Consider the following 23,348-nt stretch of genomic DNA (forward strand, 5'->3'; position numbering starts at 1 on the left):
GCCACCGCCGCTGCTGGGCTCGCGCTCACGGTGTATATCCTGCGTCATAGCTCAGCTCACGTGCCTTTTTCTTCCCTTTAAAGGGAAGCTCTAGGCCCAACATGGGGAAGGGGGGCTCGAACTCAGGAGTCTGCCAGGCATCCGCCCCTCCCCCCCTTCCTTTCTTTGAAGCAGATTCTGAGTAGTCCCTTCAGCGAGGCTCTGTGGTTAATGGGCTGCTTGGTTGACATGTTTCCTTCGCAGGTACTTGTGGCTTTGGAGGGGGCTGAGCTAGATTCCCGTCTTATAAGTCATTCCCCTCTGCATTGTGGGCACTTGTCCCCTTCTCCTCTGACATCTAATGATGTCATCACAGATGCAGGGGCATTTGTCTATGATTTCTATGTTTGTTTTTTTTTTAAGATTTTATTTATCTGACAGAGAAAGAGACAGCGAGAGAGGGAACACAAGCAGGGGGAGTGGGCGAGGGAGAAGCAGGCCTCCCGTGAAGCAGGGAGCCCGATGCGGGGCTCGATCCCGGGATCCTGGGATCATGACCTGAGCCAAAGGCAGACGCTTAACGACTGAGCCACCCAGGCGCCCCAGTGATTTCTGTTTTTGAAATATTACTTATTTACTTGAGAGAGAGGGGAGGAACAGAGGGAGAGGGAGAAGCAGACTCCCCGCTGAGCACAGAGTGGTCGCCCAGGACCCTGGGATCATGACCTGAGCCGAAGTCAAGAGTTGGATGCTCAACTGACTGAGCCACGCAGGGACCCCTGTCTCTGATTTCTAGAGGCTTTTAGACTTTTCTCTTCATTATTGTTTTGCTTAAAATACAGTACAATCTACACGTGTGCTATGTGGTATATAAGTGTGTGGAGTGGACGAAGGTGTTTGCAAGAACATGTGACCCCATGTACACACCACTATAACGGTGACCTGACTGGTTAGTACCTGGTGAACATCACTGTTGCAAACACTTATGTATGAAACTTACTTTCTTTTTTGGTTTACCAATGGCTAGCGTTCCAGTGAATGGACACACCAAAAATTAGCAAACCTTTTTTTTTTAATTTAAATTCAATTAGCTAACATAGAGTACATCATTAGGCTTTTTTAAAATTTTATTTATTTACTTGAGAGTGAGAGAGAGCAGGAGCTGGGGTGGGGCAGCGGGAGAGGGAGAGGCAGACTCCCCGCTGAGCAGGGAGCCCAGTGCAGGGCTCCATCCCAGGACCCTGGGATCAGGACCCGAGCCCAAGGCAGATACCTAACAGGCGCAGCCCCCCAGGCACCCCAGGGCAGGACTTTGAAAGACTATGCTTGTATCAGGAGAAGAGAAGGAAGCTGAGTTCTGCAAGGCAGGGGATGAGGAGGAACAGCCACCCGTTCCCGCCTGAGAACCAGGATAAACGCCCTCACGTTGGCTTAGGACTCTTGTCCCTCGCGTCTTCGGGGAACCCCCAGGGTGAGTAATGAACACAAAAGGTGGCCTTGGGCAGGGGACCATGCTTGGGTGACTGGAAGGAGCCAGAGAATCGCTCAGGCGCAGCGCAGCCCCAGCCCAGGCCCCCCTGCCCGAGGAACAGATGTCCCGGTTGTGGACGTCTGCGGTGTTAAAGGCAAGGCTATTTCTGCACGGGAAGTTCTGACGAAGCACAGGAACGAGGATCATCAAGCGGGGTCCCTCCAGATCACCTGGAGGATTTTCAGAAAGAGCCCAGTGGACATGCGCAGCCAAAAGGCTCAGGGAATTCCAAGTGGGACACACGAAAAGGGACTTCCACGGAGCGCTGGACAGTGAGACTGCAGGAGCGCTGCGGACCAAGAGACGACCTTGACCCCGAGATGCTTTACTGCGAGGTTGTTTCCAAGATGTGCGCGGTCACTCCCAACCCCACATCCTTCGATGGGGGGAAGGGGTGCGGGCAGGGCCCGAGGAGCGGGGTTCGCGTGGCGCCTCTGCCATGGATGAGCCGTGAGGCTGTGCAGCTGGATGGATTCTCCGAGCCTCGGTTTCCCGGCCTGGGCCACATGGGTGAGCTCAGTGCTCCCCTGCCAGGGCTGCTGTGAAGAGGAGGGAACACGTGTGCCCCCACGGCACAGAGGGACACACACAGGCTCCCTCCAGGGGGGCGGCTTCCATTCCAGGCCTGCCTGCCATCTCGCGTCACGACACAGAGCAGGGCCTCAAGTAGAGAGGCGACTTTTGAGCGGCGGGAGAAGCAACCCGCGTTCATTGAGCGCCTGCTGAAGCAGAGAGCTGGGCACCTTCCAGATGCCAACCTTGCTGTGTCCTCCCCGGGGCCTGTGAGGTGGGAGTTCTCGAACAGAATGCCCCGGGAAGAACTCGAGGCTCAGAGGGATGAAGGGCTGGGCGCGATGGAAAGGCCGGGCCCCGGCTTGTGCCCGTGTGCCCGCAGGGTCTGGAGTCCCTCTTCTCCGTGGCTCCACGGCCCCTTCAGCTGTGCCTGGCCGGGGCGGGGGGAAGCCCACGCTCCTGGCAGCAGTCGTCCTCCACCGCCGATGGAGCCAGGAGGGTGCAAATCCTCTCCCTCCTCCAGGGAATCTGCGCGGGAACAGAGGCCCGAGGGGCACCGGGGTGCGGGCAGGGCTGGCTCAGCCAGGGTGCGGCCCCGCCTCCCTCCCTGCCTTGCTGTGAGCTCAGGGCCTGGTTCTCCCCAGGGGAGGTGGGGGTGGGGTGAGGAGGGAGAGCAAGCAGAGCGACCCCACCACCCAGCCTTGCCTCCCGGCCCCTTTCTACTCAGGGGGCGGGGGCACCTGGCCCCAGGCAGCACGGGACAGGCTGCTCGCTTCTGCCAGCTAGGAGACCCCAGCCGGCTCTCAGCTGTTCAGAGCCTCTTCCTCCCACGATGTCAGGGCCGGCCCCTCTCCTGAGGGCCACTGCCAGAGGGCAGCCAGGCACTGCACACAGGAGGCTTCACTAGGAGGAGCACGGGGCTGTGCCTGGCTGAGATGGCCCCAAGCCGCCTTCTAGAGACTTCTCTGTGGTCACCCTGTGGCCAGCCAGAGGAGTTCACCATCCTCCCTGCTTTCAGAGGAGTATCATTGGCCCAGATGTCCACATCAGCTCTGCGGTGGCTCTTCTAATAAACACTGCTGCTGACCCACTTCTCCGGGCCCTTGGCTGGGTGCTTCAGCCACAACCCAGAAGACTGGCACTGCCGGGAGGAGCCCAAGTGGACTGAGCAGAACAGGTAGGGGGGCGACTAACATCCCAGCTTGAAGCTCTAGGCTGGGCAAGAGCATTGTCGAAAACCAGTATGGGTTTGAAATGGCAACAGGCAGGACAGGGACCCCAAGTTGTCAGCTCTTCATGGGGGCAGAGTTGAGTACAGAGGGGAAAAGCGATTGGACAGGGAGGCAGGGGGTGGGGCGGATCTGAAGACCCTGGAGCTAGTGTTGAGGCGACAGAGGCTCAAAGGCCCTCCGATGGTGCTCCTTGCTGGAGAAGGTGCTGGTGGGACTGGGCACACAGCCAGGACCTGCAACCAAGGGTCATCCCCCTGACCCTTTGTGCAAGATGCTGGCAGCCCAGTGCCGTGGCTCAAGAAGCAGGGCCCTTGGGAGAAAACAGGGGTGGCCTGGGGTCAGGCAGAGGGGGGCTGGAGGAGTGGCTGGCCCGACAGCGTGGTGACGTGACTAGCTGATGGCCCGGAAGGTGAGGAGGGGGAGGGTGGAGGGTATCAGTATGAACTGGTAGATCATCTTTACATCCTCGTGTGTTAGGGTCTCCACCAGGAAGTTGTTCAGCACCTAGGACAGAGGCGCGGGTTCCGCGTGCACAGCTGGTCAGCCCCATGGTCCAGGCCTCGCCTCCCCCGCTTCCTGGACCCTACTCCTTGGGCTGGGTGCAGCGAAGAAGCCAGTGGTTCCCAGCCAGGCCGCCCAGCACGCCCAGCCCCTACCCCGCCCACAGGCCAGGCCCTGCCCAGTGGCATCTCATTCCCCACCCCCTCACCCCCCCACCCCGCCTCCGCGGGACGGCCCAGGCCTGCTCACGTGGTGCAGCAGAAGCAGCATCTCTGTCTCTGCCAGGCGCCGCCCCAGGCACTGGCGCAGGCCAAAGCCGAAGGCCAGGTTGGGGGACCTGGTGCCAGAGCTCCTGTTGTCCAGCCAGCGCTGGGGATGATAGCGCTCCGGCCTCGGGAACACAGAGGGGTTTCGACCCAGGGAGTAGAGCTGCACCTTGACCAAGGTCTGTGGACAGGTGGGGGAGGGGCAGCGTCAGCGCCCCCCTGCGGGCAAAGGTCAGCGGGGCTTGGCGTCTGCTGGAGGGCCTGTGGGGCCCCACTCACCCCTGCCGGGATGTGGTAGTCCTGCAGCACCACGTCCGAGCCCACCTGTCGGTCCACTGAGATACCCACGGGGTACAGCCTGTGCAGAGGGGCATCCAACAGGGTCCAGCTGTCACAGGGACCCTCGCTTCCCTTCTGCGGCCTTCCTAGCCCAGAGGCCACCGGCCGAGGGGAGCGCCCCGCCACCCTCACAAGTCGCTTCTGGCACCAGGAAGCCCAGATCATGAGGAGCTGGTTCTTTGCACCTCCTGAGCTCAGACAAAGCTCTCCCAGCCTGAGCAGCCCCGGCCAAGGAGGGCATGGCCGAGGATGGCGCCCAGGGCGCTGGAGCGGGATCCCAGAGGAAGAAGTGTCCCTATCCCTTCAGGGAGAAGAAGAGGAGGTACGGGACATGCATCTTGGGCAAACTGCTCCTCAGCCCCAGGATCTGTCTGCAGGCCCCACTGAGCACTGCTCTCCAGACAGTGGGGCCAGGGCAGCCGGGGCAGCCAGGGTCTGCCACACTCACCTCAAGGTCTCCTTGAGGGCCGCCCGCAGCAGGGGCAGCTCTGTGGTTGCCCTTTGGGGATTCTCAGCGATCCTGGCCTCGGCCACCAGGCTCTCCTGGCGTAGGGCCTGCTGCACGTCAGGGTTCCGAGCCAGCTCGAAGAGAGTCATCAACAAGGGGTAGGCCGTCTGCAGGAGCCACGGGTGCAGGGCTCAGACCTTGGCACAGGCCATGCACCTCCGCCCCCCAGGGCATCTCCCCCAGGAAGATGGTCTTCCCCTGGGGATGGGTCTCCTCTGCTCCACAGTGACGTGCATGCCCAGAGAAGGACTGACCCTGGGGATCTGAGACCTCAAGATCTAAAACCTGCCTCATCTACTTCCCTTGAATCCCTCAGGGAAGGTGTCCCCAAGTTTGGTGAAGATCCAGGCCTCCTCCTCCAGCCACCTCAGGGCCAGCTTCTCACCCTCCTGGGGGTCCACCTACTCAGGTGTGGAGGGGTGGGGGCGCAGGTAGGGTATTATTCCACATCCCCGGACCCGTTGGGTGATCTCTCCTGGGCACCCACAGGTAGATCAGCCCAGACCCTGGGGTCCTAACATGAAGGGGCCACCCTGGACCCTAACTCTGGCTGCTCTTCAGCCTCTGCTCAGGGAGTCTCTCCACCCTGGGGTCTGTGCCTCTGCTCAGAAGCCTGGGTGCCTGGCCCAGAGGGGACCTCGGGGATGCGGGCAGATGAAGGTTGGGTCTAGGGGCAGGAGGCTTTGGCTGCACTCCACGCCCTGGGACCTGCCTGCACCTCCCTACACCCGACCCCTGCGAGCTGGGTTGCCATCTGCTCTCTCTTCCACAAGCTGGAGCCCCGTGCTGCCCTTTCCGTCGTCAACCCGTCACCTCCAAAGCATCTCTAATGAGAGCCAAATGTACTCTGTCCCTGGGAGGGGCTCCTTGTGCAGGTATCCCTCCAGCTGCATCTCAGCCCTCCCCTCTTCCCAGGACCCAGACGTTTGAAGGGGGTCTGTGCTGCTGCATGTCCCTGGGCCTCAGCCATTCTGCACTGGGCCTGGAGCACGGCTTCTCTCCCAAGCAACTGCCACCCCTTCCCTTGGAAGGTCAGCTCCCAAGTCGTGTCCCCCCCAACACCCCCCTCAGATCAGAGCCTTCCATTGGCTCCAAACAGGGGCCTGTAGGAGCCACTTGGCATGGGGGGATGCTGCCTGTAGTTGGGAGGCTCCGTGTCCTAGGGCAGGGCGGGTCACTGGCCTGACCGTGTCCACGCTCCCGGCGGTGAGATCGATGGAGTTGGCCCTGACTGACTCCAGGGTCATGTCTGCATGCATCAGCAGCTCCCCCACGATGCCGCTATAGTGCTGCGGGCGGCCGAGGGCCAGCTCCTGGTAGATCTTCTGGATGGCATTGTTGGCTGTGGGGCACAGAGGGGCCCGGGCCTGGTGCTGGGCAGCCTTCTCCTCAATCCCCTGCCCGGCAGCCCACCACACCCCCAAGACGCCCTGCTCCTGTGCCAGGAGCCCAGCCCAGCCCGGCCTCCTCGCCAAGTCTCTTGGGCCACAGAGACGCCACGAGCCCCCCAATGTGGCCTCGGCCCTCCCCCCAGACTTTGGGGAGTGAACACTGGGGACCCTGGTGTCCTTGCTACCCAACTCTCTTCCACGAGCTGGCCCCGTCTCTGGCCCTCACCATACTGGAAGATGTAGTCCCAGGACTCGAAGTGCTCCTTCCACACCTTGGTGCTTGTCCAGCGTGATAGGCCCCTGGGCATGAACATGAGCTGTGCGGTGGACTTCAACATGGCCTCCAGAGCCCGGATAAAGTTCAGGCTGGCAGGACTGGGGCTATGGCCGAGGAGGCCCAGCCGCTCTCCAAAAAGGGCTAAATTGCTTGCTGTGGAGAGGGTACGGTTGCTGAGCCCCGGGCAGCCAATGGCCTCACGGGGGTCTCCTCCCGCACACCTGCCCCGTCCCAGTCCCAGTTCCTGGCCTGCCCCTGCCACACCAAGCCCGGCACCTCCCTACCTTCTATGGTATAGTAGAAGATGCTTGTCTGGATGTCCAGGGTCAGACTCCCCCGGGCATTCTGCAGCACTCTCGACTTCAGGGCCCTTGAGAAATCCCTCGCCACCCCGTCCACCATGGGGATGTACTGCTGCACGGCCTGCGGCGACAGCACGTCTGGGTTGAGCTTCAGTCGGTTCGAGCGCCATTCAGGCCCATTTCTGTAGAGCAGAGAGAGGAGCTTCAGGGAAGCCAGGGTCAGCAGCTGGGGGCCAGCCCTGGACCCCATCTTCCTTGTCTCCAAGGGGAAGGGGTGAGGCAGGGAGCTGCCTGCTGGTCCTAGGGAGCAGGCTGCCCATCTGTCGGCCTCGGCTGCAGCCCTTTCTCTCAGGGAGGCCTTGTGTGTTGTGCCCAGCGTGCTCCAGTCTAAAGTGGGTTGAGCCCAGAACCTCTGCCTGGCCGTGCCACGTGGGTTTTTGGCGTTTGTTCGTGCACACCTACGGGGTCCCTTGCTAGCACATCAGCATCCATCTGGGCCCTCCCTTTCCCGGGAGGAAGGAGGGAGGCTGGCCCTCCTGTCGACCTTTGCTCACACCATGCCCCAGAGTGAGAGGCCCCTGGCATCCCTCACCTCCCACCCTCCCTGTTGCTGAGAATGCTGCCCCTGTGCCAGTCACACCTAGTCCTGCCCCCGCGTGTCTCCTGCTCCTCCAGGGCAGGAGCCAAACTGCCTCTCACGTAATATACTCCAAACAGAGCCCAGAGTTTTACTTCTTCTTTTCCAATTTGCATGCCTTTTATTTCTTTTTCTTGTCTGATTGCTGTGGCTACGACTTAAATGGGTAAGGAAGAAGTAATAAAATGTTCTCCCCACCTATAGATGGCATGATATTATATATAGAAAACCCTAAAGGCTCCACCAAAAAACAAAACAGAAACTAGAACTGATAACTGAATTCAGTAAGGTCGCAGGATACAAAATTAGTATACAGAAACCTGTTGCATTTCTGTACGCTAATAACGAAGTAGCAGAAAAGGACATGAAGAAAGTAGTCCCATTTACAATTGCACCAAAAATAACAAAATGCCTAGGAATAAACTTAACCAAGGAGGTGAAAGCCCTGTACTCTGAAAACTGTAAGACACAGATGAGAGAAACTGAAGATGACACAAAGAAATGGAAAGCTATCTCACGCTGAAGGTTCGGAAGAACAAATCTTGTTAAAATGTACACACGACCCAAAGCAATCTACAGATTCAGTGCAATCCTTATCAAAAGACCAAAACATTCTTCACGGAACTAGAACAAATGATGCCAAAATTTGTATGGAACCATCAAAGACTTGAACAGCCAAAGCAACCTGGAGAAAGAAAAACAAGGCTGGCGGTACCACAATCCCAGATTTCAAGCTATACGACAAAGCGGTGGTGATTGTTCTGGATGGTGCTGGCACAGAAGCAGGCACACAGATCCGTGAAACAGGAGAGAAAGCCCAGAAGCAAACCCACGACTGTATGGTCAATTAATCTAGACAGTCTTTTCAACAAATGGTGCTGGGAAACCTGGGCAGCCCCATGCGGGGGAATGAAACTAGACCGCTTCCTTACACTATACACAAAAATAAACTCAAAGTGGATGGAAGACCAAAGTGTGAGACCCAAAACCATAAAACTCCAGGAGGAGAACACAGGCAGTAATGTCTCTGCCATGGGCTGTAGAAACATTTTTCTAGACGTGTCTCCTGAGGCAAGGGAAAGAAAAGCAAAATTAAGCTATCGGGACTTCACCAAAATGAAAAGGTTTTGCACGGCGAAGGAAACCGTCAACAGAAGGAAAAGGGGAAGCTACTGAGTGGCAGAAGATATTTGCCAATGATACATATGATAACCTAAATATCCAAAACAGATAAAGAATTCATGCAATCGCACACCGAACAAATAAACGGTCCGATTAAAAACGGCAGGAGACCTGAATAGACATTTTTCCAAGGAAGACATAGTGATGGTCAACAGACAGACGAAAATATGTTCAACATCACCCATCATCAGGGAAATACATATCAAACTACAATGAGACATCACCTCACACCTGTCAGAATGGCTAAAATCAAAACCACGAGAAACGACAGGTGTTGGCGAGGATGTGAAGAAAGGGGAGCCCTCGCGCACTGTTGCTGGGAATGCAGACTGTTGCAGCCGCTCTGGAGAAGAGTATGGAGGTTCCTCAAAAAGTTAAAACTAGTTCCACTACTGGCTATTTACCCAAAGAAAATGAAAACACAAATCCGAAAAGATACCTGCACCCCGATGTTTATTGCAGCACTATTTATGATTGTCAAGATATATAGATAGATATTTCTATATAAGATGGAATATTACTCAGTCACTAAAAAGAATGGGATCTTGCCATTTGCAACAACACGGAGGGATCTAGAAGGTAACATGCTAAGCGAAAAAAGTCAGAGAAAGATTACCATAAGATTTCACTCATATGTGGAATTTAAGAGACAAAGCAAAGGAACAAACACAGAAAGAAAGAGACAAACAAAAATCAGAGTCTTAAATACAGAGAACAAACTGGTGGTTGCCAGAGGGGAGGAGGTGGGTGTGTGTGTGGGGGGGAGTGGGGGATGGGGATCAAGAGTACGCTTGTCATGATGAGCACTGAGTAATGTATGGAAGTGTTGAATCATTACATTGTACACCTGATACTAATATAACAGTGTATGTTAATTATACCTCAATTAGAAAGAAGGAAGAGGAGCAGGAGGAGGACAAGCAGGAGGAGGAGGAGAAGAAGGGGAAGAGAAGGAGAAAATGAAGAAGAGGAAGGAAAAGAAGAGGAAGAGGAAGAGGAAGAAGAAGAGGGGGAGGAGGAGGAGAAGGAGAAAAAGAAGAGGAAGGAAAAGAAGAGGAAGAAGACAAAGAAGAGGAGGAGGAGAGGAAGAGGATGAGGAAGAAGAAGAAGAAGAAGAAAAGAAGAGGAGGAGGCAGAAGAAGAAGAGGAGGATGGGGGGGAGGAGGGGGAGGAGGAGGAGAAAAGCATTCTCCTCAACAGGGTGATGATGATTAAATTAGACCAGCTTTTCTCCAAGCAAACCAGAGCCCAAAGCAACGGGGGCTCTGCAGATGTCTCCAGCGAATGGTGGGGAGGGATCTGCATTCTCAGCCACATTCGAGCAGAAACACCTTCTTTTCTTCGGCTGGCTGCCTGCAGGTAGTGAGAATGATCACATGCACACACGTGCACATTTGCACACCAGTGCACACACATATGCCCAGAAAGGGGCACATGACACACCGGGACACCTGAATATGTGCTCGCTGACACAGACAACACACGTGAACACACCCACAATTCCCACAAGCACAACTCCCACAACACATTGGAATGCTCAAAACCATGCACACACACGCAGGCACGATCATACGTATGCAGGTACATACAAAACCACATGCATGCACACACAACAATGAGCAAAAACATGCACACGTGCCAACACGCATGCGGTGGCATGAACACGAACGGGAGCAAGCCAACATGGGCAAACACACCTGCATTCACACGCTTATGACAGGTGAGCACACGTGAGCGCCCACACACACCCCACAAGCATATTCCCAGGGCGCAGAGAGGTCCACCCAGTCAGACCCTCCCTCCAGACACACACACACACACACACACACACACGGGCACATGCACAGACTCATGCTCATGCAGGCACCCACTTAGAGTCTAGCTTCTGAACAAAGGTGCCTTCTTCTACTGGCCGCCCTCTCCCCATCCCCCAGCCTCTCCCTCCCAAGCTACCTGTGCTCAACTCTAAATCCCGCAGGGGTCCTCCTGCGGAGGGTTGCAGTCCCGGGGGGCCGTGAGGCCCCGGCACACGCTGACATGGACGCCTGGCCAGTAACTCCCCTCCCCCAGGCCTGGGCTTCCCGACCTATAGGAAGGGAGAAGCCCACCCTGCTGGGACAACCTGCGGAGGCGGGCGCAGGGTGGGTGCTCCCTAATGGCGGTGGTCGTCCTTCCTCCTCTCTAGGGCCAGGGACCCACCGCCCCTCCCCAGCCCCGGGACACACAGGACCCCCCCCCCCCCCCTGCACAGGCCCTGGGCGGGGGCGCCTGCGGGCTTCCCGGCCTCGCCATCCCTGCACCGGGCTGCGCCCCCGCCCGGCCCCCCCCACCCCCCGACTGGCTCTCACAGCAAGAACACGCCACATCTGTGCCCACGATGCTGTCGGTAGGCCAGCCAGGGGTCCAGGGGCGGCCGCCAGGGCTGAGGGCTCTCCACTCGCTGCAGCCTCTCCACGTCCTCGGGCAGCATCACGTGCACCATGTGCGTCCCTCCCACGTCATACCTGCGGGACAAAGCTCAGAGCCCTGCTGGGGGGCCGTGTCCCACCCGGGGCCTCACGCCGCAGAACCAAGCCGGCCTGTCTCCTGTTGGCCTCTCCCTTCTCCCGGACCGTGGACCGGGGCTCGGAGCAGGCGCTCCCTCCCGCTGTCTAACCCAGGAAGCCTCTCCTGCTCTCCTGTCTGCGCTCTGCCCTCTCAGCGGCCAGCCGGGGAGCGCTCGGTCCTCACCAAGAGCCGCCGTGTCCATGGTCAAAGGCACAGAGCAGCTCCCAGGCCCTGCTCAGCCCCCAGCCTGCCTTCCGAAGGACGCGGACGGAGCACCGGCCGCCGGCGCCCGGCTGGGATGTGGCAGTGCGCCTGCGCGGCGCCCAGCCGGGCCTCAGCAGCCAGTCTCGAGAGCCGGTTAGGGTGCTCTCCGCGAGGCGGGCAGGAAGGGCTTTACCTGAAAATGGGCCCCAGCTCCTGGAAGGTCCGGTGCATCTCCAGGTGGAAGTTCTCAGCGCCCTGCTCCTTCCAGATCTGCAGCACCCTCAGCCACTTGTTGCCGGGACACTGGGGTATGGCTTCGAAGGGCAGCACCGCCTTGGCGGCCGGAGCGGCTCTGGTGCCCAGTGCGCGTGCCCAGCTCAGGGACAGCCAGCGCCCTGCCAGCCACCCTCGTGCCTTTGCCCTGAATGCCATTCTGATGCTCCCTCCGCCCCCGGTCAGCGCAATCCTTTTATCTCGCCTGGAGGCCTGGACCGGCTGACTTGATCACGTCATGGGAGAAGCTGTCCCTGGACCAGGCCAGGAAACCCAGGGCAGGGGTCAGGGCTGGAGGCCTCCGGCTGGAGGAGGAGGAAAGAGATGGATGGGTGCCTTGTCTCGCACTTACGCAAGGCCTGCTGGCGGGTGGGTGTCAAGAGCAGGCGCAGGGTCTGGACTGGGGGCTCAGTGGGGTTGGCAGGGGTAGGGGCCCTTCCCTCCTCCCCAGTGGGGGAAGGGAGCAAGATGGATGGGTCCCTTATCTTATCAAGAGATGAGAGGGGCCTGGGCTATTTTCCTGTCCTTTCTACAAGGACCGGAGCAGGGAGGAGTGGGAGGGCATTAATCCCACTAACCCACGGGCCTTTTTTGACTGCTCTTCCCCAGCCCTTAGGCTGGGTGCAGGGGACCGAGACGTGAGCCCTGAGCTGGCAAGGGTCCCTGCCAGTGAGGGCTTTCAGTCCCAGGGGGGCAGTTAGAGGAATCCAAAGACCCACCTGGGGATGGCACTGATGTGGCCGAGGCCCTGTCTGTGTGGCCTGGCTGGTTCAGCTCAGGAGCAGGGAGTGCCCAGGATGCGAGGGTCACTGGCGGGGTGGCCTGCAAGCCACTCCTGGGGCAGGGAAGTTAGAGGCATGGCTCGCCATGGCCCACGCTTGGCCGGCCTGCCCGGGCCTGTGCTCAGTGCCCAGACCCTCCTTTCTCATCCTTCGCAAGCGTGCTCTCGGGGGTGCAGACTCGGAGCTCAGGCCGGGGGCCGCATTATCAAGTCCGTAGCAGGGAAGGGGGGGTGTGTGGGCACGGGCTCCCCACCCTCTGCGGGCTGGATCCACGGTTTGGGGTCCCAGGGCATCTATCTCCCCGACGCCTGGCGGCATTCCCACGAGGTGGCTATCGCTGTCATTGTTCCCATGTTCAGAGGAGGGGACAGAGGCCCCGGGCTTCTGTCACCTCCCAGGGCCCCCCCTCCAACTGAATCCGTTCCCTGCTCCTGCCCCTTCCGTGGGCTGGCGGTGGGGCGGGGGAGGAGTCAGAACTGCCAAGGCCCCTTCAGCAAGCTGAGACGTGCGCGGTGCCTCAGCCCCGGCCGGTATACAAGCTGTCCTCGGGCAGAGGGCCCGGCTGGAGCCACGCCGGCCCAGGCCACGCTGGACACTCCTGCTGCCCGTCCCTGCCCGTGGGCCCTCCAGCCCCAGCCCCTCGTGGTCTCTGCTGCTCTACTCTCGGGCCTGTCAGCGCTGTCGCCGGGCCGCGGGCCAGCTTTCCGTGGCCCCACACAGCCTGCCACGAGGAAGCTGGGGATCCGGGTGGCCCGCAGGCAGCCTCTCCTGCCCAGAGGAACCGTGGGGCCGACTCCAACGGGGAGGTGCCGGCAGCAGACATTCCCGTACTTGCCCCGAACTCCCGGGGCCTCCCCGCGCCCCAGCCCCGGGACCCACGAGCGGGTCCCAGAAAACCTTCTTGCGAAGCTTCCTCCTTGGCGCGCCCACAGGAGGGCTGTCAGTGCTGCCACTCCCCGCGGCCCCACAGGCCTGGCAGGCGCTCCCTGGAGGCCTCCTCTGGGGAAGGCAGCCCCTGGGGGGCGGGCGGCTGTCTCTTCTGAGGCCGAGCTGGGGGGGGGGGGCGGGGGGGGCCAGGGGCCAAGCGGGCCCAGGCTGGCGAGGCCCGAGAGCACAGGGGGGGCCTGAGAGGGAGATCCCCCGCCCTGGCACCGCCCCGCCGTGCTGAGGGCACGCCAGTGCGGGCCGGAGAAGAACCCAGGTCAGAGGTGGGCCAGAGGAAGGCCCGCACAAGGTGTGCCTGAATGGGGCGGGCGCCCCAAGGCCCAGTGTCCGGAAGAGGGGCCGTCAGCTGAGGGGCACCCTGAGCCCCGGCCCGTCTCTGCAAAAGAGCTGAGGTGTGCCGGCTGCTGGGAGCAAGTGCATCTGGGTCCGCCCTCCTTCCTGCCCTGGGACTTGCGCCCCGGCTCGTCCGCACTTCATCCCCGGTCCTTCCTGCCCCCAACTCCAGGGACTGAGGCTGCTCCCCCAAGGGGCTTCTCGGACTTCCTCCCCTCGGCTGCGGGAGGCAGCCCCAAGCCCGGCGCGGCCGCAGCAGCTGCCGGGCGGCGCCCACCGCGGAGCTCCCGGGCCCTCGCCGCCCAGACGTGGGGACTCCGGGTCGCCCTCTGGAGGCCGGCAGGCCAACTGCAGCCGCGCCTCGAGCCCCGCCCACAGGGATGGCTGGCGACCCTCAGGGCGCGGGGGCGGGGGGTGGGGGACACACAGGGGACCCCTCTTCCGGAAGCGGGAAGCACCGCACAGAACGTGCCCTAGCATCCAGCGGTTTCCACCCCCTTATTTCCATGGTATTATGCTCCCAACATGGTATCATGTGTGCACCTGTGCACTAGGGAAAGCCGGCGAGAAACCGGGAAGAAGCGCGCCCAGATGCCCAGTCGGGAGTGGGGGGTGGGGGAAGGGTTTTTTTTTTTTTTTTTAAAGATTTTATTTATTTATTCATGAGAGACAGAGAGAGAGAGAGGCAGAGGGAGAAGCAGGCTCCCAAGGAGCAGAGAGCCCGACGCGGGACTCGATCCCAGGACCCCGGGGTCATGACCTGAGCCGAAGGCAGACGCTTAACCATCTGAGCCACCCAGGCGCCCGGGGAAGGGTTTTAAAGGCCGCCCGTGCGCACCTCTGAAGTTCAAGTGATGGAAACGGGGGTCCTGCCTTCCTTCCTTCCCCTGCTCAGCACAAACCACCACACATGACGTGGTGCAAGGGAAGCCCGTGGTTGCCTTCCGTGCTCGCAGCTGGCTTCCCCACAGCGCTGGGCAGCGCTGCCACAGGGCATGCAGGGAGAAGGACCCGCAGCGATGGCAGGGCCAGGTGGCAAGACAGACAGCACCGAGTGACGAGGAACACGTGTCAGCCGCTCACAACAGCACGATGTTTCAAGCACAGCCTTTGAAAACGAGACAATGACGTGCACTAAACACAGCTGTTTAAAGTAAGGACCCGAGCGGGTCTGGGAGAGACGGAGGCCCCGCGATGGGGCCTTGTGTTGGGGGAAACAGCGAGGTAGGTGCGCTGCGGGTGGGGAGGTAGATAGATGGACGCTGCTGCCCGTCTTCTAGGGCTTGGGTTGGGTCCGGTGTTCCTTCCACCCCGAAGAGGGCTCCTGCAAGAAGGCAACGGACCTCGAGGCCCGCAGGCCAGTGTGGGTGCCGGGGAGCCTGCTCAGGGCCGGCGGGACACAGGCAGGCCCCAGGCTGGGGACAGTGGCTTCTCCCCTGCTGCAGGCTGCAGACCAGCAGAGGGCAGGGCCCTGGCCACCTGGTCAAGTGCTGTGAAGTCAGGGAGGGGAGATGCACCCGGGCTCCTCCCAGCAGACAGACCAAGGAGCAGACAAACAGCCTTGACCCTCCCCGAGCTCCCCCTTCCAGGCTGATCGCCAGCAGGAGACACACCAGCAATCCGAAAGCCAGACAGAGAGTGGACCCCACAGGGGCCTGCAGCTTCTGCATGGAATCTGGACTCTGCGCAGCTGCTGTGTGCAGCTCGGGGAAGACATGGGACTCCAGGTGCAGCGGGCTGGCCTTTTAGCTTGTCCTTCCACGCTGGACCAACAACTCGGCCTGGCCTCATGGGTGGCAGGTGTGACGTGGGTGAAGACACAGGCAGTGTTTCCTGAGTGGACAAACAGCCCTGGCGAGCAGACACCCTCGGCCGCCCAGCACCCCGTGCCTCCACCCCACTGGGTCTTTGACATCGTGGAGCCCACGGGTGCCTTTCCATGGAACACGGGCATCTCCAACCGCTGTACTTTTGTGCTTCCTGCTTCCTCCCCAGGATCGTCTCCTACCCCTGTGACTCCGGGTTTCCGTCATCTCGTTCACATTCTGCTTCTTGTCCTCCACGTTGAAAACCGCAGTGCTCACTGCTTTGAACTTGGGTCTCCATGAGGTGGCGCCAGCAGCGGGAAGGGGGAAGGTGTGTGTGTGTGTGTGTGTATGTGTGTGTGTGCACGCGCGCGCGTGCCTCTTCCTATTTCTCCCCGTCTGCCACCCAGCTTGCTCATCGGTTTGAGATGGGACAGCGGTGAGACAATGAGAGGCCTGTTAGCGAATCTTGTCATCCTGAGCGGACATCACGCTCTCTAAGCCAGGCGGCTGTACAGACCCGGAGCTTTCTGTGGTGGGGGCTTCTCCCGCACGGCTCTCTCTGGCAGTGTCCCTGACGTCGCCAGATGCGTCCCTGACGTCACCAGATGCATCCGTACTCCACCTGGGCGCTGCAGAAGACTGACAGCCCGAGGGCTCGTGCGGTGCGTTCATCGCCACCTGCGGCGGCTCTGGTGCCTCCATCCCTCTAGGCAGCCTACTGAGTGGGTGGCAAGAGGCCCCATGCTGGCTCTCGGTCCCAGAGGGCCCTCCCCTGGTCCACTGAAGACACTAGTGCACCTCCCACCCCAGCATCATGGGTGCATCTTTTGGTCACGGTTGCCTGGGATGTATATTTCCATCCTGCGACTTTCAACCTCTCGGGAACTTGATGGCCCCCCACACCCCGCCCCCGTCCCAGAGCGCCATGCAACGGTGTCTTCTTGCCAGCCTCAACTCGTCTTTTCCTCCCAAATTCATTCCGTCTACATACATATGATAACTGACGTAGAATGATTATACTTTACGTCCTATTTTCAGTTTACCCCATGTTTTCCATTTGTCTCTTTTTTTATGGTTTTAAAATACGCATAGTAAGAACGTTACTTCCTTGACTATTTTTTAGTGCTCAGTTCAGTGGTATTAAGTTCGAACAACTCGTTGTGTCCATCACCGTCACCCATCCGCACGTCTCTTTTCATCCCATAAAACTGAAAGTTTGTGCTGAGGAAACAATACCTCCCCTCTCCCTCGCCTTGGTCCTTGGTCCCCAGGGCAAATCCTCCACGGTTCTTACTTTGAATATTGCCTGTGCTCTATTCCCTCAACTTCTTTGGAGTTCTCCCTACTTCTCTATTACACTGTGTCCTCCCATTGTCCACGCATTCCAGTCTCTCTTTGCATTTCCCATCTCTTTTCTTCTGTGAGTTTCATTTAAGCAATGTGTTCAGGTTTGTGAAAAAGAGTAAAGGGAAAACCTCACGAGAGTAGACTCTGGGAGCTAGAAGGGGAGGCTGGAAGCGGGTGCCTACCCCTGCGTGTCCGTCCCAGGAAGCATCATGAGTTATGGGCCCTGCAGGGAAAGATGGTGCTCCCAGGGGACGCCTGGGTGGCTCACTCCTTGGGCCTCTGCCTTCGGCTCAGGTCATGATCCCAGGGTCCTGATCCCAGGGTCCTGGGATTGGGCCCTGCATCGGGCTCCCTGCTTGGTGGGAAGCCTGCTTCTCCCCCTCCCACTTCCCTTGCCTGTGTTCCCTCTCTCGCTGTCTCTCTCTCTGTCAAATAAATAAATAAATAAATCTTAAAAAAAAAAAAAAGATGGGGCTCCCACACGAAATCCACCGCCCCTGCGGCTCAGCTGCCAGAACCCAGCGTCAGCCTGAAGCCCTGCTAGCCTCCGGCGGACTTTCTTTCAAAACCACCCTCCCAACTTCCTCCTTCTTCACCCTAAGGTAACGTTCCTCCCCCTTTGTTTGTGGGACTAGCCTGTGGTTCTCCTGTCGCTTGCTTGTCCTGAGCTGCAATTCTCTGAAACGCCTATTTTGCAGGCAAAATCACTGCTGTGAGGTTAACAGCCGACACCACAATTTCTTACTCACTCTTCACTTATGTGTAGTATGTAATATTTCACTGATCCCCCAATTTCTATGTTCTACTCTTTTATTTCTCATTCCTAGGCGTTCTCTGTAGATTTTTTTTTCTTTCATGGAAATCCCCCTACTATTTTTTGACTGTATCTTGTTCTTTTGTCATGTTTTCTATGCTCTTATTCTTCTTTAAGCAAATTTACTTGGGGGGGGCATGCTCACCCCATGGCCTCCTGCAGATATGGCAGTCACCTGCCCCTCTAGTTTTGCTCCGATTTCGTTAAACATTTTAGATTGGCAGCAGACCTATCCACAGAGGCCTGGCAGGCCAGAAAGGACTGGCATAATATATTCTCACTAAATGAGAAAAATATGCAGCCAAGAATACTACACCCAGCTAGGCTGTCATTGAAAATAGAAGGAGAGATAAAAAGCTTCAAGGACAAACAGAAACTAAAAGAATTTGCGATCACCAAACCAGCCCTACAAGAAATATTGAAAGGGGTCCTCTAAGAAAAGACAGAGCCTAAATGTACATAGATCAGAAAGGAACAAAGACAATATATAGTAACAGTCACCTTACAGGCAATACAATGGCACTAAATCCATATCTTTCAGTAGTTGCCCTGAATGTCAATGGGCTCAATGCCCCAATCAAAAGACACAGGCTATCAGATTGGATAAAAAAAAAAACAAAAACAAGACCCATCGATATGCTGTCTGCAAAAGACTCATTTTAGACCCAAAGACACCTCCAAATTTAAAATGAGGGGCTGGAAAACCATTTACCATGCTAATGGACACCAAAAGAAAGCTGCGGTGGCAATCCTTATATCAGACAAATTAGATTTTAAACCAAAGACTGTAATAAGCGATGAGGAAGGACACTATATCCTACTTAAAGGGTCTATCCAACAAGAAGATCTAACAATTGTAAATATTTATGTCCCTAACATGGGAACAGCCAATTATATAAGCCAATGAATAACAAAATCAAAGAAACACATCGACATAATACAATAATAGTAGGGGACTTTAACACCCACCTCAGTGAAATGGACAGATCATCCAAGCAAAAGATCAACAAGGAAATAAGGGCCTTAAATGACACACTGGACCAGATGGACTTCACAGATATATTCAGAACATTCCATCCCAAAGCAACAGAGTACACATTCTTCTCTACTGCCCATGGAACATTCTCCAGAATAGATCACATCCTGGGTCACAAATCAGGTCTCAACCAGTACCAAAAGACTGGGATCATTCCCTGCATATTTTCAGACCACACTGCTTTGAAACTTGAACTCCATCACGAGAGGAAAGTTGGAAAGAACTCAAATACATGGAGGCTAAAGAGCATCCTACTAAGGAATGAATGGGTCAACCAGGAAATTAAAGAAGAATTTTTAAAAATCATGGAAACAAATGAAAATGAAAACACAACTGTTCAAAATCTTTGGGATGCAGCAAAAGCGGTCCTACGAGGGAAGTATAGAGCAATACAAGCCTTTCTCAAGAAACAAGAAAGGTCTCAAATACACAACCTAACCCTACACCTAAAGGATCTGGAGAAAGAACAGCAAATAGAGCCTAAACCCAGCAGCAGAAGAGAAATAATAAAGATCAGAGCAGAAATCAATGAAGTAGAAAACAAAAGAACAGTAGAACAGACAACGAGACTAGGAGCTGGTTCTTTGAAAGAATTATAGTAAGATTGATAAACCCCTGGCCAAACTTACCAGGAAGAAAAGAGACAGGACCCAAATAAATAAACATCATGAATGAAACAGGAGAGATCACAACCAACACTGAAGAAATACAAACAATTATAAGAACATATTAGGAGCAACTGTATGCCAACAAATTAGGCAATCGGGAAGAAATGGATGCCTTCCTAGAGACATATGAACTACCAAAACTGGTAGAAATAGAAAACCTAAACAGACCCATAACCAGCAAGGAAATTGAAGCAGTAATAAAAAATCTCCCAACAAACTAGAGTCCAGGGTCAGATGCCCTCCCAGCGGAAATCTACCAAACATTTAAAGAAGAATTAATACCTATTCTTCTGAAACTGTTCCAAGAAATAGAAATGGAAGGAAAACTTCCAAACTCATTTTATGACGCCAGCCTTACCTTGATCCCAATACCAAACAAAGACCCCATCAAAAAGGAGAATTACAGACCAATATCCCTGATGAACATGGATGCAAAAATTCTCACCAAAATACCAGCCAATGGGATCCAACAGAACATTAAAAAGATTATTCACCATGACCAACTGGGATTTATTTCTGGGCTGCAAGGTTGGTTCAACACCAGCAAATCAAACAACGTGATACACTACCTTAATAAAAGAAAGAACAAAAACCCTATGATACTCTCAATAGATGCAGAAAAAGCATTTGACAAAGTACAGCATCCTTTCTTGATTAAAACTCTTCACAGTGTAGTGATAGAGGGTACACACTTAAATATCATAAAAGCCATCTATGAAAAACCCACAGCGAATATCATTCTCCATAGGGAAAAACTGAGAGCTTTCCCCCTAAGGTCAGGAACACAGCAGGGATGTACACTATCACCACTGCTATTCAACATAGTTCTAGAAGTCCCTAGCCTCAGCAATCAGACAACAAAAAGAAATAAAAGGCATCCGAATCAGCAAAGAAGAAGTCAAACTCTCACTCTTTGCAGGTGACATGATACTCTATGTGAAAATGCAAAAGACTCCACCCCAGAAATGCTAGAACTCATACAGGAATTCAGTAAAGTGGCAGGATATAAAATCAACGCACAGAAATCAGTGGCATTCCTATACACCAACAAGACGGAAGAAAGAGAAATTAAGGAATCAATCCCGTTTACAATTGCACCCAAAACCATAAGATACCTAGGAATAAATCTAACCAAAGGGGCAAGGAATCTGTACTCAGAAAACTATAGAATACTCATGAAAGAAATTGAGGAAGACACAAAGAAGTGGAAAAACGTTCCATGCTCATGGATTGGAAGAACAAATATTGTGAAAATGTCTATGCTACCCAGAGCAAACAAATAGAGCCTAAACCCAGGCTGCAATCCCTATCAAAATACCATCAACTTTTTTCACAGAAATGGAACAAATAATCCTAAAATTTGTATGGAACCAGAAAAGACCCCGAATAGCCAGAGGAATGTTGAAAAAGAAAAGCAAAGCTGGTGGCATCACAATTCCGGACGTCAAGCTCTATTACAAAGCTGTATTCATCAACACAGTATGGTACTGGCACAAAAACAGACACATAGATCAATGGAACAGAACAGAGAGCCCAGAAATGGACCCTCAAATCTATGGTCAACTAATCTTTGACAAAGCAGGAAAGAATGTCCAATGGAAAAAAGACAGTCTCTTCAACAAATGCTGTTGGGAAAATTAGACAATGACATGCAAAAGAATGAAACTGGACCATTTCCTTACACCACACACAAAAATAGACTCAAAATGGTTGAAAGACCTAAATGTGAGACAGGAATCCATCAACATTCTTGAGGAGAACACAGGCAGCAACCTCTTCGACCTCAGCCGCAGCAACTTCTTCCTAGACACACCGCCAAAGGCAAGGGAAGCAAGGGCAAAAAGGAACTATTGGGACTTCATCAAGATAAAAAGCTTTTGCACAGCAAAAGAAATAGTCAACAAAACCAAAAGACAACCGACAGAATGGGAGAAGATATTTGCAAATGACGTATCAGATAAAGGGCTAGTATCCAAAATCTATAAAGAACTTATCAGAGTCGACACACAAAGAACAAATGACCCAATCAAGAAATGGGCAGAAGACATGAACAGACATTTCTGCAAAGAAGACATCCAAATGGCCAACAGACACATGAAAAAGTGCTCAACATCACTGGGCATCAAGGAAATACAAATCAAAACCACAATGAGATACCACCTCACACCAGTCAGGATGGCAAAAATTCACAAGTCAGGGGGCACCTGGGTGGTTCAGTTGTTAAGCGTCTGCCTTCGGCTCAGGTCATGATCCCAGGGTCCTGGGATCAAGCCCCACATCGGGCTCCCTGCTCGGCGGGAAGCCTGCTTCTCCCTCTCCCACTCCCCTGCTTGTGTTCCTGCTCTCGCTGTCTCTCTCTCTGTCAAATAAATAAATAAAATCTTTAAAAAAAAAAAATTAACAAGTCAGGAAACGACAGATGTTGGCAGGGATGCGGAGAAAGGGGAGCCCTCCTACACTGTTGGTGGGAATGCAAGCTGGTGCAGCCATCTGGAAAACAGTATGGAGGTTCCTCAAAAAGTTGAAAATAGAGCTACCCTACAACCCAGCAATTGCACTACTGGGTGTTTACCCTAAAGACACAAATGTAGTGTTCTGAAGGGGTACGTGCACCCCAATGTTTACAGCAGCAATGTCCACAATAGCCAAACTAGGAAAGAGCCTAGATGGCCATCGACAGATGAACGGATAAAGAAGAGTTGGTACACACACACACACACACACACACACACACACACACACCACATGGGACTATTATGCAGCCAACAAAAAAAAAAGAGAAATCTTGCCATTTGCAACGACGTGGATGGAACAGAGGGTATTATGCTAAGCGAAATAAGTCAATCAGAAAAAGACAATTATCATAGGATCTCACTGATATGTGGAATTTGAGAAAGAAGACAGAGGATCATAGGGGAAGGGAGGAAAAAAATGAAACAAGACAAAACCAGAGAGGGAGACAAACCATAAGAGACTCTTAATCTCAGGAAACAAACTGAGGGTTGCTGGAGTGGAGGGGGGTGGGTGGGATAGGGTGGCTGGGTGATGGACACTGGGGAGGGTATGTGCTATGGTGAGCACTGTGAATTGTGTAAGACTGATGAATCACAGACCTGTACCCCTGAAACAAATAATACATTATATGTTAATTAAAAAAATTTACTTTGTATCCTGTATCTATTGTTTTCAGTGTTTGACACCCCTGGTGGTCTATTTCTCCTTATCCATTGTATCTTGTTTCCTTGTGTCTTTTGTAAGTTTTAGTATTTTAGCAAGTATTTATGAGGTAATACCAGAAAGGTTTATGAATTCTCTGAGTTTTGGTGTTTGTTTTAGGTTTCAGGGAGGTAACTTTTATTAAATGATTGAAATTCTCTTCTATTCCGGAATTTTTAGAAAATCTTGTTAAGTGAATGTTGATGATCATAGGGTTCTTACCTGTATTCTCTGATGAGAGTGCGTGACATCCTTCTGTAAGGACGGGACTCTTGCCCATCAGCCATGGCCCAGGGCTCAGCACTGGGCTCTTGATGAGCCGCCAGCCAGGGCCTGGGCACCCATGCCGTCGCCGTGCACCTGCCAGGGGCAGCATGGTTCAGCACTGGCTGCACGGCACTCTTCTGGCTTCACCTCATCTTCAGTTCATCGTGCCAATCGCTTTCCCTAGGAGCTCGTGAAGTCGGCCTGGGGCTAGCGCCAGTCCTAAGCCTCCACTCTGCACCCCACACATTTCCGGGAACGTGGGTGGGACCTCCGGAAGTGCTGCCACGCTGCCTCTGAATTCCTGAGCCCTGGCCACGCCACTGCTGGATGGTGCTGGGCCTCCAGACGTCTCTTTGGTGGGGGCAGCTTCGTGTGGCCAGAAGTTCTTGGGTGATTTACAGGCGACAGAGCGATGGTCTCCAAACATTTAACAGCACACACATTCCTTCC

At 55.0% G+C, this 23,348-nt stretch overlaps 1 protein-coding gene across 3 annotated transcripts; it reads right to left on the minus strand.

Annotated features, from left to right (window-relative positions):
- Positions 1-1,055: 1,055 nt before the first annotated feature.
- LOC123858670 (cytochrome P450 11B1, mitochondrial-like) lies at positions 1,056-11,961 on the minus strand. Of its 3 annotated transcripts, XM_045895791.3 has the most exons (9): positions 11,603-11,955; positions 11,007-11,162; positions 6,822-7,021; positions 6,487-6,690; positions 6,057-6,211; positions 4,810-4,976; positions 4,302-4,380; positions 4,006-4,203; positions 1,056-3,759 (listed from the first exon to the last, which is right to left on the minus strand). In XM_045895791.3, the coding sequence occupies exons 1-9, from the start codon at positions 11,839-11,841 to the stop codon at positions 3,646-3,648; spliced, it is 1,512 nt and encodes a 503-aa protein (XP_045751747.1). In that variant the 5' UTR covers positions 11,842-11,955; the 3' UTR covers positions 1,056-3,645. The 3 variants fall into 3 exon arrangements, with proteins under 3 accessions (XP_045751747.1, XP_045751749.1, XP_045751748.1); XM_045895793.3 differs by lacking the exon at positions 4,302-4,380 and having other exon boundaries at positions 11,603-11,961; XM_045895792.3 differs by lacking the exon at positions 11,007-11,162 and having other exon boundaries at positions 11,603-11,959.
- Positions 11,962-23,348: the final 11,387 nt, after the last annotated feature.

Source organism: Mirounga angustirostris, unplaced genomic scaffold (genome assembly GCF_029215605.1).
Source record: "Mirounga angustirostris isolate CCGP_5_RB_7025 unplaced genomic scaffold, mMirAng1.0.hap1 SCAF_4, whole genome shotgun sequence".
Lineage (NCBI taxonomy): Eukaryota > Metazoa > Chordata > Mammalia > Carnivora > Phocidae > Mirounga > Mirounga angustirostris.